The 20,049-nt window shown below is 50.4% G+C and overlaps 1 protein-coding gene across 2 annotated transcripts in view; it reads left to right on the top strand.

Annotated features, from left to right (window-relative positions):
• The window catches only part of RhoGEF3 (Rho guanine nucleotide exchange factor 3), a 435,033-nt gene that overhangs the window by 395,417 nt on the left and 19,567 nt on the right, over positions 1–20,049 (top strand). For both annotated transcript variants that reach the window (XM_050186860.3, XM_055076216.2), the window contains 5 exons: positions 9,695–9,839; positions 10,842–11,118; positions 12,000–12,612; positions 18,887–19,123; positions 19,533–19,695. In XM_050186860.3, the coding sequence (XP_050042817.1) occupies positions 9,695–9,839; positions 10,842–11,118; positions 12,000–12,612; positions 18,887–19,123; positions 19,533–19,695 (1,435 nt within the window). The remainder of the gene's footprint in view (positions 1–9,694; positions 9,840–10,841; positions 11,119–11,999; positions 12,613–18,886; positions 19,124–19,532; positions 19,696–20,049) is intronic.

The raw sequence follows: 20,049 nt of genomic DNA, 5'->3' as shown, positions 1-20,049 counted from the left end.
TGCGAAACGTGCGGGGTGTGTGTGTATGGGGGGGAGGGGGGGGGTCGTCCTCTTCCACTCCCCCTACTGGTGCAACGCTCTCGCGCTTCCGGCCTGGTGTCGGAATGAAGTTTACGCGGGCAGAGGGAGACGTGGGTGGATGAGTGGGTGGATGGCGGTTGTGAGAAAAAAAAAAAAAAGAAGAACGCCCCGCCGTTGTACCACGATGGCCGACTTGCGTGGCCGCCGCCTGGTTTGCTTCGGTTCGCTCTGGAATCGCGTTTGTTTTGAGAGCGAAGCCAGCCTGCGCGGTGCACGAGGGATCGTAAACACGCCGCCGCCGTGTGTGCCGGTCGCATTTCTTGTCGGGAAGCCAGTGTCCTCCTGCGCCCCGTCCTCTTGATCAAACAGGCCCAGATCAGTTTCGCCTTGTTTCTTTTCTTGCGCTTTGTCGTTTCCGAAATTGATACGATTTTCTCTCTCCCTTCATCGCGTCGCGTTGTCTTGTTTGCAGTAAATTACGGTATAGGACTCCAATGAGAACTCCTTAAAGAAAGATGGAAGGAAGAAAGAGAGATCCTATAGCGAAAGGACTGGAAAGGGTGTGGATTGGACGCTCTCCCTGGGGAGCTGTCATGGAGTGGGCGTCGCATCTTCGCCAATCGAGCTGCGCAGGCCAGCGGAGCGCGTCATTTCTGTCCTCCTCTCTCCCGTCCTGCGCAGAAGCGTAATATATATATATATATATATATATATATATATATAGCTCGCGCCTTCGCCGACGACCCTAGCAAAATTATAAGACTGGAGGAAAAGCGGGCAAGAGGAGTACGCACGGAAGGATCTTTCACCTCCCCAGCTTCTTTCCGCTCGCCACCGCGTCGTTATTCTAGCCACCCTAGCGTCGTCTCGTCTCGTCTCGTCTCGTCTTCTCTTCACGTTGCGTTAGTACTCTCACGGCTCCCGGGACCAGACGATCCGCGTGTCGCCGTCTAGAAGTTTATGGGGTTGTTTTAAAGTTCCAGGGGAAGTCAGCGACACAGACAAAATAATAAAGAAAGAAAACTGTCAGAAATGCGAAACACGCGACGACGAGCGCGTTGCTTCGTTTTAAAACTTCATACTCCCCGACGTCGCCATTCGCCTCGCACGCATAACTGCCTTGATTTCTGCTGTTTTACGTTTACGCAAGTTCACGCGCGTTCTGGTGCGAGACGATGGCCTCGGCCGTCGTGTCTTTCTATACTTTTCCGCCGAAGCGCGTCGCATATACCGAGCGCGCGCTGCGTCGGATATCTCGAGCGAGATGTATGCATATCCGGTGTCGGCAGTGGCTGGTCGATGAAATCTCTCGGGCGGCGCATGCATTACGGGCGGCGTTCTGAGCGCATCGGGGATTTTTTCTGGCGCGCTAAGAACGACAGGAATCCAATTGAGCGTTGGCGAACATGCAGGGGCGCGTCGACTTTGCGGCGTTCACTTTCCGCAGCACTGCACGCACACAAGGACTGCCTATGTGACACGCATCCGTCTGCACTCGACGCTTGCCGTGTGCGGCGCGCGCCGCATGCGTCGCAGTACGCGACCAGTAGAGCAGGAACAGGATTCGCCGCAGCCATTTCCCACCCCCCCTCCCCCCGTTCGCGCCAGCTCTGTGTGAGTGAAAAGGCGGGAGGAACAGCAGCAGTTCGGGGTCCCTGATCCGCTTGCGCGACCTCATCCATGCGTCGGCGGCGGCCTCCGCGCGCGCACTGCGACGAGAGAAGCGCCTTTGTTGCCGAGCCACGCAGCTCGTAGGGTGACGGCGCCTCGCCCGCTGAATTGTTGTTCCGCGTGCTCGCCGCCGCACGCAAGAGAGTCACGCCGGGAGGCGTGGCGGGTTCGTGTCCGCCTGAATAAGCGAACCGTAATGAACCGGACCCGTGCGGCACGCAGCGACCGAAATGGCGTCCTGCTGCTGCTGCTGCTGCTCCCGACGCCGCCGGCGCGCCACCGAAGCTTCGCCGCTGAATATGGCTGAATCGCGAGCCCATTAAGCATCCGGAGCCGACCGCGCGAGGCGCTTTTCTCGCGCGTCGAATCGACGCAGCGTCTCCGTATCTTGCGGCCCGCTGTATACACGTAGTTAGGCAGCGCGCCCGAATTGGCATTTCTTTTCGAGGCGAAGACAACATCGGGACGCGAGCCGAAGAGCCGGCTGGTCATCAGTGGCCCTGCTGCAACGTGGAGAAACGTGATTGGCAGGATTAACGCGTGAAGAAACTGTTCCGTGTGGTTGGTCGGGGCCTTGAAGGGCGTTGATGACTCCAGGGGTGCAGCGACGCATTTGCAAATGCCCCCTCCTTTTGCCCTCTCGCTTTTGGATCGGCCGGTCCCCGCTGTGACGACAACCCATTGTCGCTTTGCTGAGATTTCTTGGATACAAGCAGAACGTATACACGGTTGTTTCCTTCAGTCTGTCGACTACTCTCCCATTGAGCTAATCACACTAAAAATAATAAAGAACATGTGGTAGTGTTTTTCCTCTGACTGAGAAATAGTTAAGCTTGAAAAACCGCACTTGCGTCGAGCTGTATGTCAGTCCCCTGAAGCGCACTTTGTGAAGGGATTTTTCGTTGTAACGTTCGTGCTTTTCGTTGTAATACTAAATGAGGGCATGTGTGTAGTAAACGTGACGAGTGGCTGTATACACAGTGACGACTGGGTTCCTTAACCGGGTGTGTATACGTGCACCGGGTCCATGCATCGATACAACCGTGGCGTCCGGCACAGAGACTCGTGGCATCTCACCGTCTCCACTCTTTCGAGTCGGCTCTGCGTGCCACGGGCGACCGAGAACGATCCGCACGGAGCCGGATCGGACTCGCACCGCTGCTGACAGAATGCCCCGCGGCTTCCTTTCTATATATGGGCAAACTATACGTCCGTGCATGCTTCGCGGCTCGGAGCAACTGCGTTTCGCGTTGGCCCTGTTTTGCAGCTTATAGTTTGGCTCGCATGATGTAACGCTGTCTGTATCGTACGAGACGCGTTATTTACATAAGATGCCTCCCCGCTGCGCGATTCTGAGTCAACGTATTCGGCATGGCACGCCCCGGCGCCCGCTCGTTAAGAAAGCAGCGCGGCTCTTGCATTATACAGAAGGGTCGGTTGGTAACGTGACCCGTGTATGCGCTGTTCGAGATGACGACGCTTCCTGTGCGTGCTTTCAATGAACATTCAACGAAAGCGTGAAATGGGTGGTCGTCGAGCAGTCGTATGTGTTCCTATATGCAGGAACTTGCATGTCTCCACGTTTCTGTGCTTGGTACGCTGTTTGCTATAACGTGATATAGTGACCCGAAACAGTGGGTATACCTGGCTATATGACGTTCTTCTGCAGAGCACAAGGTCGCGGGTTCGGTCCCCGTGCCGCGGCGGCCGCATTCCGATGGCGGCTAAATGCGAAAACTCTCGTTTACCGCAGTTTGTTTGTACCCCGTGTTAACCTATAAGGCCTCTACTATATACGTGGTTCGTCATATATCTCGCTTTGCAGGTTCGGGACGTTAAAACCCGGATATAATTCTTATGACAGGGAACATGTCTGCCTCGAACGCAAGTCAGTGATCCCGAGGACAAAAAATAGCGCGGAAGTTGACAATTAACGATTCTATGGAAGCGTGCTGCAAGGTTTTAGGAACTCCGACCACCGTTTAAGGTTCAGTTGAAGGGCGCTGCAGAATTGAAGTCGCTGCGCTGTTCCGACCACATGAACCGGCGTCACGTGATCAACGGCGTCGTTTTAGCATGTGCAATGTTACGAGGAGTGGCATTAGATAACCTAATGATGTTTTGTAAGTATAGCAACCAAACATTGTTCAGCGCCATATAAGACATTCAAAAAATGCATATATAATTAAAACGCTATGTGGGGTTCCGCGGCGCCGCGCTTGCCTAAGCGGACTTGTGAACCGGCCGACGACCTTACGCTGTAACCGCCGCCGCCGCCGCCGCCGCCGTCGTCGTCGTCGTCGTCGTCGTCGTCGTCATCATCATCATCATCATCATCATCATCATCATCATAATCATCATCATCATCATAATCATCATCATAATCATAATCATCATCATCATTATTATTATTATTATTATTATTATTATTATTATTATTATTATTATTATTATTATTATTATTATTATTATTATTATTATTATCGCGTTTCGCTGTCTGAAAATCAAGCTAAATGACTCGCTTTCACAGTGACGCCACAGGGTCAACCTCTTTTCATTCGATCTTTGTGGCACGTGGCGAAAGAAATTGGTTCGGGTTAATCGACATACCTCGAGCATCTTTCGGTGACATATTGCGCAGCTGGTCGAGTTAAACGGGCTTTGTATGCCGCCTTATCTCATAGACCGTCGGGTTGGCGTCTGTGTTTTCATGCTCAACAGTTCGCATTTGTCACTTGCATGTACGAGTTTACAGGTGTTTCATTTGAGTAAAACTTTTAAAATATGCGAATGCCACGTAGCTCGACAGAACCAAGGTGACCATATTTGCCGTCGCTTGGAGATACTCAAACATTTTTTTTTATTCCGCGTAATTAGATTATTATTCTGAAATAATTAATCAACTTCTCAAACATTATAATTTGCTTGAAAGTGTCAACGAGAAAATTGTAGAGCGACATGAAAAACACCCGATACAGCTTTCCGTTGCTCAACACGGGCTACATAATAGTTCGTTTCTTTTTTTTTCCGAGCGTGAAAGAAGCCCGCGAATACGCGCAAAGTGCCACGAGTAGCCAGTCGCGCGGCAAATTTCTGCGTGTATTCGCGGGCTTCTTTCGCGCTCGGAAAAAAAAAAAAAAAGAACACTATTATGTAACCCGTATTGAGCAACAGAAAGCTGTATCAGGTGTTTTTCATGTCGCTCTACAATTTTTTCGTTGACACTTTTAATCAAATTATAATGTTTAAGAAGTTCTATAAATAATTAAGACTAGTTATGTAATCAGGCGGAGTGAAAAAAAAATAATCTCAGTATCTCCAAGCGACGACAAACAACATTACCTTGGTTCTGTCCAGCTACATGGCATTCGCACATTTTTAAGCTCCGGCTTAAGTTAGCTTGGGCACCCTGTATATGCTGTCACCGGAAAGCGTCTGTCTTGCAGCGTGTATGCGCGCTCGTTGCATGCAAATTCGGGTGTCGCGCCTCTGTAGCTTTGTGTCTGCAGCGTATAGCCAACTGTGACGCGTTTCTCTTCGGCACTCTTGCCCTGCTGCTGTAAAAGAGTTGCGTGTACGCGTCTTGTAAAGTGCTCCTCTCGCGTGTGCCGTAAGCGAAGCAGCCGAACAGCACAGTGGTGTCGATATAGTTCGCCTTTTCTTTTTTTTTTTTTTTTTTTTCAGTAACGGTTCTTTCTCCTGTGCCGGTATTCGCACGCCTGTAGGGCATAGTTGGTGGGTTCGCCGAAGAACATACAGTGCTACGGTGCGAGGTTTGAGATTGTTAGAAGAGGTAGGGATGGGGGAGGGGGTGGGGAGGAGGGCGCCCGTTTTTGAGCCTTTCATATAGAACCGACGCATGAGTCATAGGCGCGCGCACACTTGGCTGCAGCGACGCGCTTATTTTCGGCCCATCCGGCGTATTCCTTCGAATGGGTCAGTGCGGCCGCGCTCGGCTGTTCTTTTACGGTTCACAGGCGCCGCTGATTCGGACCTCGTCGGGCGTTGCACCCTTAGTGTGGAAAGTATACATACCACCCAGCGTGCACTGCATGTGTATGCCGGTTACTCGTGTTGGCGGAGCCAATATAGGCGACGCTTATGGGAGCGTAACTCGAAAGAGGAAAAAAGAAAAATAAAGAAGCGCTGCACACGATAGACGCTGTTTCAGTACTAAATGCACAAATAAAGAAACCGGGGACAGTCAATACGCATTCTAAAGCATCATGAAATGGCTTATGCACATTAACGTCATGAAAACACCGATAAGCATCTTAGTCAAGGAGCGAAATTCGCTGCGTGTCGGCCCGTGTATATCCCACTGACTCCGAGACAATTGACCTACACACCTTGTGGCGATCAGCTGCAGCTACGAGTGGTGCTTTCGCGTTGGTGCGTTCAGGTGTAGAGTCATAGTTCAGGGGCCGTTAGGTGTCAGCGCCGCAATCCAATTTTTTTAGCGCGTAGATGGCGTAGGAGATACTGCGGAGGTAAAGCCATTTAGGGGCTTTATGCGGAGCAGAATAAAAAAGCAGGCCGTTTGCTAGGCTTGCTTTTTCCATTTCAGTACCTCGCGTCGTAGTTGTATACATTGCATACGTTTTCGTCGGGTTGCATTGCACGGCGTTATACGCACGCGGAACTGCATCGCGTCCGCCCATATACAAATTGTTCAGATGTAGCATGAAGACAGGCGTAGCTTTTCCGTGCGCAATGCGCAGATCTGAACAGACGACTTAAACATCGTGCTCGTGTGTCTATAGACTAAAGCACCGCATATTGTTGCGACATTGTTATTACACTCTCTTGGAAAGACGTGGATGCATGTCACAGTACAGCAGTTACGCACCCATTGTACACGTGGATGGTACAACGTATATGGGAAAACGTTCGCTTAACACTTTTGCAGGATTGTGGTGAAGTTCCCCCTTCGACCACGTATAAATGGCCGCTTGGATCGAAGAGGATAGCTTGCAGTGCTTAGAGTCCGTATAATAACCACGTGTGGACTCCCTGATTTGTTACAGTTCTGCGGGTTTCTCAGAAACGAAGCTCCGCGATTGAAGAAAAATTTCGTCCTGGTCCGGGATTCGATTCCGTGACCAACGCCTTTCCGCGGGGTGCTGTCGATACTTACTCTCTTTTCTGATGTCAGGCTTGAGCCTCAACACTGCACTAAATCCGCGCGCGTCGTTCAAGACGGTGGTTGGACCCTGCGCGGTGGGCTTCGATAAATATCGTCCTTGTTAGCGGACTCGTAAAGCCCGCTTGTTTGGTACGCGCCGTCGCGACGGCAATCATCTGACCCTGCCGCGGCTGCATGGCGCGTGTGTACACGCGTGACTGCATTTGCGTGTCTCCGCGTCCGAAGGGCGGGTTGCCGAGCTTGCTTCCATCGAAATGTGTGTGTGCGCGCGCGGCTGGCATACCGCGGGCGATTCGCCCGCCGGCTTTGCACCGTGCGCATGCACCGTTCTGCGTGTCCCCCGTGTGGTTCTGCAGCATGTGGATATAAGCCCCTTGGCGTGGTGGCGTTCCTTGCTCCTCTTCTTCCGGGGCGATCGTGATTGCGGGTGTTTGCGTTCACGCGCCATTAAAGCCCAGTGGCTCTGACAAGGGCAGGTGCATAGGGGCCACTCGCAGCGCCCGGTCGAGGTCCTGAAACTGTGCCATGGCCGGGCCCGCTCGCTGCTGACGGCTGGTTGAATAAGATTGACACCCAACGGCTGTGGGAAACGGCGACGCGACCGCGTGCGGTATACAGAGCGCTTGTAAGGCCGCGCGTGAAAATATTGTGGTCGAGTGTTGTCGCCTCTGCGTGTGGCCTCCGATGTCACGTATACGCCGGGCGAAAACTGACGACGCTGTTTGCGATTAGAATAAGGCCTCGCGCATTGTCACTATATGTATGACGGCTGCCGTGCCGTGTCATGAGGCCGCACGATTATATATATGCTTGTCCATGTAGCTCACAAATGAACGAGATTCGCACCAGTGAATGCTTCAGAGTCGGTGTACACCTTCGTCAGTTGCACACCTTCGTCAGTTGCACACCTTCGTCAGTTGTACGTACTACATGTCAGAACACGGAGAGAAGTCAAGTTGTGGAAGGCACTTCGGATATGTGCTAACAGATGGGAGGAATTTACAACGCTTGCAGTGCATGGTCGCAGTTAGCCGGAGTTGCCATGTGCGTCGAGAGTCGCTGCGCGTTGGAGGATGGTTTCGCCGCATTTGGGTCTGAATGATCTGGACGTCCTGTGGATCCCTCCCTCGCGTTAACGGCTAGGGAACATCCCTTAATATTACAAAGTGGCAAAAGAGAGACAGAGAGAGAATTATTCTTGCTGCGAACGAAATAAATAGTACGAAAATAGGAAGTAAATACTACTGCAGTGACACTCTAAAGGAATACGTGTTTCTTCCAACAATTCTTTTTTTCTTTTTCTTTCTTTTTTCGGCGAAGGTTGTGTTTGGTCGCTCAGTGGCAGCGCAGAGCAAAAGGTTGCGCGTTCAGATCATTGCCGTGTCCGTGATTCGACGTTGGCGGCATAAGAAATGGCACGTGTAGTTAGGTCCCGGTGCACCACTGTGTGGTCGAAATTGATCTACTACCGTGCTTCTCACAGACCACATCGTAGCCTTACCACGCGGAACCCTATCAGTCATCGTCATTTTACTGCGATAGTAATTATGGGGACACTCCCGGCGCATTTCAGCCCTCGTCGCCGCCGCCGCCGCCTCCGCGATGTTCCGTATAAAGTCCAAAGGCGATAACATCGTCTCCACGCGCCGTATGCTGTATGTGCGAGTGAAAGCGTGCGAGGGGGAGCCGACGATGGCGGCTCAATCTCGCGCGCGCAAGGGAAGAAAGCGGGGAGGAAGCGCGCCGTCTTCCGTCACGCGCGAGGCACCAAGGGGAGGGGAGGGCGCGGCCGCCCGCGGGCCATATCTTGAAAGCGATATGAGATGGGTACAAAGTGCGCCGAATGCTGATAGCTTCGTGTGCGCTGTGTTTTCGCCGCTTAGTTTGCATTGAAACGAGAGGCAGCATGAAGGTCAGTCAATTCGCTCGCTGCTTCTGCCGCGCTTCCTCACTCCAGCGTTTTGGCAGCGAGTGTGCGTGGTCATCGAGTGAGATGTGGTCATGTTTGCTAGTGCGCGCGTGACAACATGATTGTTAATTTAGTTCGTAAGCGAATGTTCAAAGTTTATGCGGCCGATAAAACTACTAACCCTACTTCGTATTGCTGTCTACTAATTTGCTATCGCAATCGATGCTTCGCGTTTCCGTCGAAACTGTGACGTTTTAACGCAGTATGCAGTTAAGGGCCCCTTGTCGCAGAAAATCTGGTGTCGGCGGCGTTGTCCGTTAAAGAAAAATAATCCCGATCCACACAGGCCCTCCGTGTGGCGCAGAAGCGTTACCGAACCAGTTTAATTTCTCAAACTAAAAGGCGTCAGAAAATTTGTAAAGTACGATTTACACACAACCTACAGATATGATAGTGTCTTATTGTAATTTTAATATACAAAAAACATAATTCTGTTACGCGGAAACTCACATACAAACCCCTTTTTTCGCTGCCGTTTGATGTCTGTCTTAGCAGGAGCGACGCGCCCCGTTCAGTTCCTTGCGACACAATCCAGATGGCGCGCGCCTCCGCGCATCCGTGGCAGCGGCGGCGCCTGCCGTAGGGGGAAGCTCGCCTTCGTGCATAGCGTTCGGCGACAGCGTTTCCAGGGAAACATTACGGTTACATAAGCTCCGCTTGCCGTGAAACGTGAGAAACAGTAAGGGATCTTTGAATGCTATCGCGTTCCACTATTAAAAGCGAATTTTAAGCGTCCTGCAAGTTTATTCTTTATGATTTTTCCTTTAGCACTTTTACGTCGTCACCAAGCACTTTTCTTGATGTGCGCACTCGATGCGTGTAATTCGTACTCCTTCGGCCCTTCCTCATCAACGCCTTCTCTCTCGTTCTCCCATTGTTTGGTGCAGGACCTGAGCGGATCCATTCCCGAGAGCTGTGCGCCCACCGGCGACGTCTGTGCCCCCGCCGCCCCCTCGGAGCGGAGGTCTCCGCCCCCACCTGTTGGCCGCCGGGCATCGGCCGATGGCCTCGGCGGCTGCAATCCCCCGACGTGTGAGTGACTACATCCTCGGGACCTATGTTTTTTCTTGTTACAGCAGTGTGTGCTTTGTTCGGTGAGCTAAATAATGTACATGCCCGCGGAGTTCGTTACACCTAGCTCTCTTGACAACAAAGGTGGTCGAGTGAAGCATCATGTTCTTTACCGTAGAGTGCAGCAGTTCGAGGCGGCTCTGTGACTTAATGATAACGGAAAGCGACCGCTTTACGGGCCTTCAAGATTGGTTAGAAATTTCGTTCACCGATTTGGCAGATTGAGGCTGATTAGTTGCGTGAGGAAATGAAGGCCAAACTTCAATTTTCGTAGCTTCGGGCTGAAGCTCACCGCCAGTACCGTCAGTGTGACGTCGCGAAACTTCGAAGTATCTTCTCAGGCCGTTTTTGGCGCAGCGGTAAGATCTCGAAGCTTGCTATATAGGGCCACTCTCCGAGTCCTTCAGAATGCATTTTATTCCTTTCTTAGCGATAAACGATCAACTAGATAAGATTAAACGTTCTCTCATAATGTGTGATGTAAGATCGAGCTTCCGCGGAAACTTTTGGTCGGCGTCTTCACTTGTCTTTCGGTTTTGCGTTTCTCCCGCTACACGACGGGGGTGCTATTCTGGACACTGTCAAATTCTGGCATATTGTCTAATTCGCCACCTTGTCAGCTCCGATTGGTCTGGAGGGCCGCTGCGGCTTTTTTTTTTTTTTTTATAAGCTCAAAATGCCATTACAGAATTCGACAATATGGCGGAATTTGACAGTGTAAAAACAACGCTCCAAAATAGCACCCCTGGCTTTCCAACCTTCATCCTACTGTAGTAAGAACAGTCTTTTGTTATCGCAGAAGCGTAATTTGAGAAAACAGCTTAGCTTAAGTAGTATTCATTAGTGCCCATTTGAGCATTAGCCCACAATGGCGGAAATCCGCCGCTTCCTGTACCAAACGACCTCTGGCGGAGCGAATAATTCTCAGGCTCTTGACGCTCATCTGCTCTCGCTCCTTTGCAGCCCCTTCACGGACCGTGCCTCCGCAGCTGTCGTCGCAACATGCGGCGCCAAGCGACGCCGAGGCATCACAGGTCGGCGGCAGCAGTAGCCGCCGCAATAGCCGCTGTTCCCTGCCGTCGCTGCCTTCGGCACCCGCGCCTTCGGCGAACAAATGCCTGCTGCTCGGCCGGCCGGGGAAGTTGATCCGTGACCGGCCCATCTCGCGCTCCGAGCGCCACCTGAAGGCAGCCAGCACGCCCGAGTTTCACAGCGGCAGCACCGAGGACGTCTGCTGCAGGTCAGCTGGCGGGGCCGCCGACCCCTGCTCGCGGGAGTTGGGAAGTCGCGGACTCGTTTGTCATTCGTGAATGAGGCTAGTCGAGGCATCAACACTGCAGTGCCTGAGTAAAGTATGACAGAAATAAGCATGCTAAACACACGGGGCTCTTCGCGATTTTCTTTCCATGTGGCCCTTATGTTCCATTGTGTACTGGCGCCTTCTAGTGGTGCACTCTTCTACTCCCTCAGATAACGCTGCATCGGCATTCCACATAAGTTTAACATTTCTTTTACTCTACGAGCGCTTGAATAATAATGAGGCATTCCATCGGTTTGTGGTCGACCCATTATTACACTGGCTCAGACCATCCTCAGCATAGAAAGTCTTAAACTCTTTGCTCCGCTTCCCGAGAACGTCCGGAGTTTGTGACACACTTGATTGTTCGCATGCTGCATAGCATGGTGTGCACAATTTCTTTTTTCGTTTCTGGTCTCCTTAGGTTTATTAACAATCTATACCTTTTTTTCTCCAGTGCAGGGTAGCCAGCCGGTTTTACACTGGCTAAACTCCCTGTCTTTCCCTCTCTTTTTCCCCTCTCTTTCTCTCTAGTACATACGAAAAGCAGACAGGACAAGCGGTACCTCAAAGATATTGAAAAGGCAGGTGTTTCTATGTTCCGCTTTCAGGAACTTAACTCTCGGTGTATGCACTTTTGTCTATATATAGGCGGTTGCGATTATTGACACCGCCAAAGCAACGATTGGCTATAGTTAACTTTGTACAGGATTGTTGAAAGACGCGACAACATTCGGGGTGCCGAGCTTGGAAATGCCTCCCGGCTTGCCCTGCTTCACTCCGAGTGCGCGGCGCGTCCCGCCGCTCCTGTCTTGTCATTGCAGGAATGTGCGCCGGCCCTGGTCCCAGCTGTACAGCGACGCGGAGGCCGAACAGCTGTTCGCCGCGGTGGGCAGCATGTCCAGCCTGCACCCGCATCACGAGCGACAGCAGCACCCGTCCTCGCCCCCGGACGGCCACCAAGGGCTGCCGCCGCGCTACTCCTCCCTACGGGCCTCGAGCCCGCGGCTCATCGCCGACAGCGTGCTGCAAAAGTTCCGCAAGACGTTCTCGCTCCGCTTCCAGCGGAACCGCAAGGGCTCCACCACCTCCCTGCCGGCCGTCTCGTCGGCGCCGTGCTCGGCGCCCGCGGAGCCCGCGTCGCAGCTGGCCAACGGCGGCCACGGCAGCGACGACGACGGCGGCTGGCCGTGCGGATGGCAGGCGACGCCGGCGTCGCATCCGCCCGCCGCCGCTGCTGCCGCGCCGACGAGAGTGGACGACGAAGAAGGAGAGGGCGGCTTCCGCCCGGGTCCCGCCATTCTGCGGTGTTCGCGCGAGGAGCGTCGCCTGCATCGCAAGAACCGCGAGCTGCGCGGCTCCAAGTGTAGCAGCGCCGATAGTGGGATCCAGCTGGAGGCCCCCGGAGGAACGGTCGCCGACCAGCAGCTGTCCGAGGTGGGCGCAAACGGCTTCTGCTTTTTACGCGCTCGCGGTTTGATGGTTGGGTTTTCTTTAACAAAGGAGGAACAAATTATGTGGAGTGGACAGCGCGTCCCAGAAGTGAAGCCCCACGTGCTATTCTCCACGTTGTCAAATTCTGGTACGATGGCGGCGTTTTGAGCCATTCAGAGGCGCCGTAGTGGCCCTCTGGGCCAATCAGAGCCGACAAGATGGCGAATCCGACAATATGGCGGAATTTGACGATGTCTGTGACGCGTCATGAATACCAGCCCCGAACTAGCTGCGGCCCTTTAGCTGGGGCAACGGAGTACCAACACATTTTTAATAAGTTGTAGGAACTCCATCACGTGCTTCTGCCACATCAAAGGATCGCACTTAGGGAGTGTGGAGGCTGGAAAACGGAAGCTTCTTTAATTTGATACTAAAGTTGGTCTAGAAATACCGGACCTGACGATATCGACGTTATCGTAACGTCGTGAAAAATGGTAATTAAATTTGCTGACGTCGTTAGATGTGATTACGTTGCTAAAAAAATTCTGGCTCACCCGTAATCAAGAGTAGATGTAAGGATTAAGTGGCAACCGGCAAAGCAGATTGGTTGGAGATGATACTAGCCAGAATCTTAAAATGGGTGTAGTGCATGTTCGCAACGGCACTCCCCATCACACCACACCACAGCACACCGCACCACGCCATACTGTGCATTGGACCATATGGGCGCTGCCCAGCTGGAAGAATAAAACCTGTTAAGGCGGCACTACAGGCAGCGAAAGAGCCAGGTAGGCAGAGCGAACTGCTCAGCTAGAAGAAAAGTGCCTGAAGGAGGCGCCACGCAACATGGCGTCATCTCTTGAGGTGATGTAAAACCCGCGCCGCGGAACTCGCGGACCGCTGGCGTTCTAAAGAGCACAGGCGGCAGCCTTGTCTCAGGGCCAAAAGATGTCAATATAGTGCATGGTGCCCTGTATCTGCCTTTTGAACGTCGCTATTGAAAATGACAAATAAAACTTCAGCTTACTAGAAGTTGCAGCCTGAGTGATATTATGAAGAAACTTTAGGTGGAACTCCGAAGCAGTGGTTCTTGTAACTTGTTTTGACAGTAACTAGCGTATGTAATGAAGTCCTCTACAAAGAAATGGGGACCAGAGAACGCATTTTTTCTTAAGTTTTGACTGGTTGCCCGGATGATCTCATTTTATTCTCGCAATTTGCTAATCTGTATGATGTATCACATGTACTATACCTTATACTGTACTTTACGTTTATACCACAGTTGTAAGCGTGCCTACGGGTGAATATATTTCCTTGCCAACTTGCCCGGATGTTCTCGTTTAAGCGTCCGGACAACAGTTCTGGCTTTTGGCTCAAGACCACTTGAAGGTCGCCGACGAGGGGAGCTAAAAGCATTTCATGCTTAAAAAGAGAGAAAAGAACGACAGCTTTGTGCGTTCCTTCTGGCTTTGCTCACGTGTGACAGCCGCAGCGATTGCAGAAACGGAGCGAGCCAATGATACAGCGGCAAGTGGCTGCTGCAAATTCTAGCCACTGTACCAATTTATCGTGGCGTCATGACCCATCCACCTCCAGGGTACTGAAACAGAAAGTGAATCGTAGAAGCAACTGTGTTACGCTTGCCGATATTTTTTCCCTATAGTTTAGAGGGTTTGGACATTTATTTAACTCAGGAAAATAATATTGAGTCGCAAGTGTTCGCACTGAAAGGAAATAAAAGTGCTTGTAAGCGATATGTTATGTTACTACTTGTTTAAATTATAGCCGCTCGTCGGGATTTCGCGACACACTTGGTTCTGAGCTCCTAAGCCGAAATATGACGCCTAAGCGAGGGTAAGCTGGATTCTGACGTGTTGTACAGCCGCCCTGGAAAGTAAATGCCGGTTTATTGGTCACCTACCCCTTCGATCATTTTTAAAGCGGCCCCGAAACATTTTTTTGAACATTGTACGAAAACGTTGCCGGTCTGTCGTGGAGGCTGCTGTGATCATGTGATAAACTATTACCGCACTGCATTCAGGAGGGAATTTGCAATCTCGTGTCAGACACAGCGCAAGATCGCTTGCCCTCGCTTCCGCAATGGCGTCACGTCGAAAGCAGCTGGCCGACCAACGTTATTGGCTTATTTTGTGATCGCGAGAGCATTCTCAGTTACACATAATTGCTGATTTTCAGTTAAATAAATGAAAATCCATATGACTGCGATATCAAGAAGGCAGGGGAAAAAATAATTTCATCTTTGCATTACGCGTAGCTGCGTTAGCTGCGCATGACCTCCGAGATGGCAGTGGCGTGCTAAAGTATCGTTGACCGCCACAGGGTGGCGCGACGAGCCCTTTCACCGCCGTTTATTTTACCGCCGCGACACTCAAGTTCTCGCCGGGCCTTTACTCTCTTGGCTTCCAGCGCGCTAGCGGAGACGAAAAGGAAGACAAAACCGGGTATCGGTTCGACAGCTCCACCTACATATACTTGAAAAGGTCGAACAATTTTTTTTTTTTTTGGGGGGGGGCGTGAGATTCGTAAGACGACGTCACTTGACAGTGAAGCAATTCTATGATTAGTTAAAAAAGTATTTGAGGGCCCCTTTAATAGAGAAATTCGCGCGATTGCATGCATCCATCCATTCGAGTGCAAAAAGTGTGATCGGTAATCTTTGCAATATTAAATTTTTCTTGTAGGTCATAAGATGCGAGACTGTAGACGTGCACTGAGAAAACAGCGCGGATATAATTTTTTTTTTTCACGCTAGCCGTTTGTTTCAGTTTGTTCCATCAAGCACGCTAACTTCACCTTGGTGCAGCAAATGATACGAAACGTTGGGTGATTTAACATCGCAGACAAGTACTTCTCGCGCTATTCATATATTTTTCTTCGATGAAGAAAGTAAATATATGCAGCGAGAGGTTGAGAAGTGATTGCGTGAATTCCTGATTGTTTATTAAACGCACTGCAACAAAATTACAATGTAACATGAAAACTCAACGAAACGCGTGATCGGGAAAAAATTGGGCTTTAAATGCTCTCCATTCCTAAAACCAAACACCATGCTCACACCCACGCACACGCACACACACGTATTTCTGCGTTTCATTGTACCTGCAGGCGCACGCGTTCGACAGTTGTGTTTCCGGGGCTTTCATAGACTTGTTTTACAAGCGCCGCAGTGCCGCAGGTTAATTGGGTTTAACATCGGGACTGATATTTTCTTCACTCACCAGGTAATTAATTCGCAAGCTAGTTGAAGTCTTTCGACCATCAACGCCCTATCTTTACACTTCATCAAAATGAGTATTCCGGAATAGCGAAGGCACCGTCGCCGTGCGCAGACTGTGCAAGTGCCATCTCTTTTCGAACACGACTCTGGCAGTGCTCCGCCGCGGTCCCGAATCTAGACGCTGTTACTTGCTCTGTCAAATTTCGCCGTGATGTCGTTTTGAGCCAATCAGACAGGACGTAGCTGTCCTGTGAGCCAATCAGAGAAAACAAGATGGCGATTTCGCGCCATCTCAAGGCGAGTCGTTCCCTGCTGCAGCTGCGCGTCAACAGCGTTGCTCGCGTGTGCATGCCCGGCTCGCGAAAAGTAACGAAAGAAACAACAAGCGGAAGGATAAAAGAACAGCCGTTGTACCAGCCGTATACCACAGTTCTTTTTGTTGTTGTTTTTCGTTTTTCTTAATTAAATATTTTCATTTATTCCTGACAACAGTTTCACACATAATTGCTGGCGAAAAACGCTTTATTATTATTTTTTTTTCATGCGAACGCAAGCACTGAAAAATCTTGCTGTAGTTTTCACAGCGTTACGTGCGATGTATGAAACAGAACATATTATTCAGCACGGCCTTGTGTTTGGGGCTGTGCGCAGAAGCAACCAGACAGCAAATGAAATGGAAAGCCCTCCCAACATTCTTGCGCGCACGCGGTACCTCGTGTGCCGCGTGCTCCATTTGCGCGAGATGCTGCGAGAAATCGCTCGTGAGGTTGGGCTGTTCTTTTTCGACAGACGCAGAGCTTGCAAATCGACCTTTCCTGCTAGACGTTCTATAAGACCAGGAATGGTGTTGCGCTACGTACGCGTTTTCTGCTTCGTCGGGGACTACTTTCCCAGTTTTCTAGTTTGCGCCGTGTCTCGCGTGCTGTCCTGCGTTGCCATGAAAACAACGAAGGCAAGTGGAGAGGGCATCGAGGTTGAGTGCACACTCCAATAGAGGGCACACGGGCGCGAGCTCCTACGGCGCGACATACATCGTGTCGTAAGCACGCGATGGTTATAGTGGCGTGACGCGAGGCTTAGCTCAGTGACGCACGTTACAACCGTGTTGTCGGGGGAACATGCGTCGCTAGAAGATTGGGTCTTTCTTTATCAAGCGCCGTAGCTGCTTCTGTCGGGGACGCGAGCATTTTACGACGCAATAGATAAATAAACAAATAAATAAATGAAAATTAAAAAAAAGCGAAAGTTAAAGTACGCGGCAAGCGGATGGGCACGGTTTTTCCGGTGCCTTTTCGCGTCGGCATGCACGGCGCTTGCGTTGTTGCTTTCGAGGCTCGACGAAATATCTGCTTGAAAACGAATGTCCCTCGCTAGCCTATTTGTCAATAAACGAATCTATTTTCTGTTCCGCATAAGATTTAAAATATAGCTGCAAGACGAAGCAGGAGCGTTCTGTACCGTTCCGAGCTGTCTTTAGCATCCGTTTCATATTCACTGATCGTTTTAACCTCTTGCGTTTCCGTACAGTGTCATATCAACGCCAAACATACGTTCCCCATCACCCTTTTTATTGTGATATCAATAATATGGACACTCCAGACGAATTTCTGCAATCGGCGTCGGTATCGCCGTGATGTTCCGCATAAAGTCCAAGTGCGATAACATCGCGACCGCGCGCCGTATGCTTAGGTGCGAGCGAGAGCTTGCGAAGGTGAGCCTAGGCGTATGGTGGCATGGTGCGACAGTTTCTTCTGGCGCTAGCAAGGGAGGCAGGCGGGGAGGGGTGCGCGCCGTCTTCTCACGCGCACAAGGGCGGGGGGGGGGGGGGGAGACGTGCGCGTGATAGAATGGAAGGGGGGAGAGTTGGCAGGTTAGTGCGCATTTCCTCTTCTACTCCAGCTGCGGCGACCGAACGCGGCGGCGCGCGTCCTATCTTGGAGGCAATCTGCGCTGGATCGATGGCTAGCCGGCCAGATATGGTTGATGGCTTCGTGTGCGCTGTGTTTTCGCGCGCCTAGTTCGCGTTGATTAGGAAGGCACGAAGGGGGATTCGCTCGCCGCTGCTGCCGCTCTTCATCACGCCGGCGTTCTGACAGCGAGTATCCGCGATCGTCGAGCGAGATGTGTTTGTATTTGCCTGCGCGCGCGTTATAACACGTTCTTGTTAATTTGGTAAGCGAATGTTTACAGAACATTATGCAGCTGATAAAACGACTAACCTTACTTCGTATTGATGTCTAAGAATTTGCTATCACAGTCAGTGCTTGGCCTGTCGTGCGCAATTATGACTTTTTTTCCCCTTCATTTCGTGTCAATTTTTCTTTGTCTTGTTTGTTAGCTGTCGCACTTAAACAGCGGTGACCTTGTCATTACTTTTTTTTAAAGCTTTGTTTGATAGCAGTGACCGCGCATTGGCACTCAGTTTTCGCTGGGTCGCAAGTTAATGCAGTGACCGAAATATCAAGTTCTGATTGCTTTTTACGCCACCTGTAGGTGCCATAGATGACGCATGTGTGCATTCGCCATGCGCTCTGAGATACCATGCAGAGCTGCATTGAACTTCTGTACAGTGGACGGGCTGTGCCACTGTGCTTAGGGGTCATGCTGTACAGCGAAGCCTTCTGTGATATTTTTTTCTCTCTCTCTCTGCATAACATTATTTCGATAATTGCTGTTACATTTCCAGATTACCGTGAGCAAACACACCTTGCACTAACAGCACACCTAACGTGCCAATATATCGTTGCTATGCTATATTGAGATTTTCTTTATTAAAAGTGATACCTCTCTATCTCTCTGCATATTAATTTAAAGTGTTATATTGTTTTCTTTGTTTCCCTATCATGTGGGCATGCTGTGTTACTGAAATTGGCAAACATTAAGGCCTGTTGATTTTTCTTATTGCCATTTGTCAAAGCTCATTGAAAGTAAAGCGCATATCCTACCAATTTTTGTTTGCTCTCTATCTCTATGGATGTTATCTGTTGTGACATCGTAACACTTCCTGTGTGTTCTGCCTATCTTACCCTCCCTTTCCAGGCTGATTCCACAGATGACAGCAGCCAAGCCAGCATTCAGAGGAAGGCCGAAAGCATATCGGCAGTGATCACAATAAATGGCGTCACCTGCTCAGGTCGTCAGGAGTCATACTCTAGTCTTTCACAAGCCAGGGCCGAAGCTGAATCCACTCTGTGTGATGACAATCAGCTCCCAAGCTCCCCGCACTCCGGCTTTAATGTGCCACCATACACACACAAACCACCTTCCTTCGACAGGGTAAGTCCGCCTTGTCTGGCTGACTCTGCCTGTTGTAGTTTGCTTTCTTAATATGGGTGCTAAAAAGGAGTGTTAAGAACTAGTAAACTGTTCTAGCCACTTTGAGTCGGAAATCTGCGAAGAGAGGGTGCCCCATTCTTACAAATAGAATCGTTAGAGCTAGGCAGCACCACAGAGTTATGTGAGAAAATTTAGTAAACTTTGCCAAACTGCATTTTCCTTTATGTTGGAATGTAACTTAAGGAACATTTTATCAGTGGTGGACGGAAATTTACCAATTATATACGCGACATGTCGTGACATGTCATGAATGTTATCTTTCATGGAAGTGTAATGCCAAACTCTGGAATATTCCAAGACATTACCACTAATGTTCCTGAATTGTCTCTTCTTTTTCTCTATCAAACAGCAATTTTCAACACCACCACCAATCAAGACAAGGATTGAGCGAAGCCGCCCCACACTGCGCCGGCAAAAAGGTCGGGGTGCTCTTCGGAGGTCTATCAGCCAGCCACTGGACCTTGAAAAGTCGGATAAAAATGACTTGGCACAGAAGGAGCAGCTTTCTCACGGTAAGCACGTGCTCAGATCTGATCAAAAAATAATTTATTTGAAGGAGCTGGTGGCGAATTTCAACTTGCTTCATAAAGATACGACACACATGTCATGCTGTCTTGGCCAGCACTGTTAGATGTGTTCTGCTTTGTAGACAGACAAAGCGGGCCATGTAAATGTAAAAGTTGTGGGACTAGTATTTGCCAAAGCAAGGCTGATGTTGCAAGCAGTCATGATTAATTCACCATAGTTTAGTGTATTGACTGAGCACTTTTCATACTGCTATATGTTTTGGAAGCTCCAAATCTGGAGTGGGTTGACTGCTTGACAACTTTGACTAGCTTGACATTGTGCTAGATTGTAATACACCA

Source organism: Dermacentor andersoni, chromosome 2, assembly GCF_023375885.2.
Source record: "Dermacentor andersoni chromosome 2, qqDerAnde1_hic_scaffold, whole genome shotgun sequence".
Taxonomy (NCBI): domain Eukaryota; kingdom Metazoa; phylum Arthropoda; class Arachnida; order Ixodida; family Ixodidae; genus Dermacentor; species Dermacentor andersoni.
Note: the sequence above shows the minus strand (reverse complement) of the source record. Positions and strands in the feature narration are given on the sequence as shown.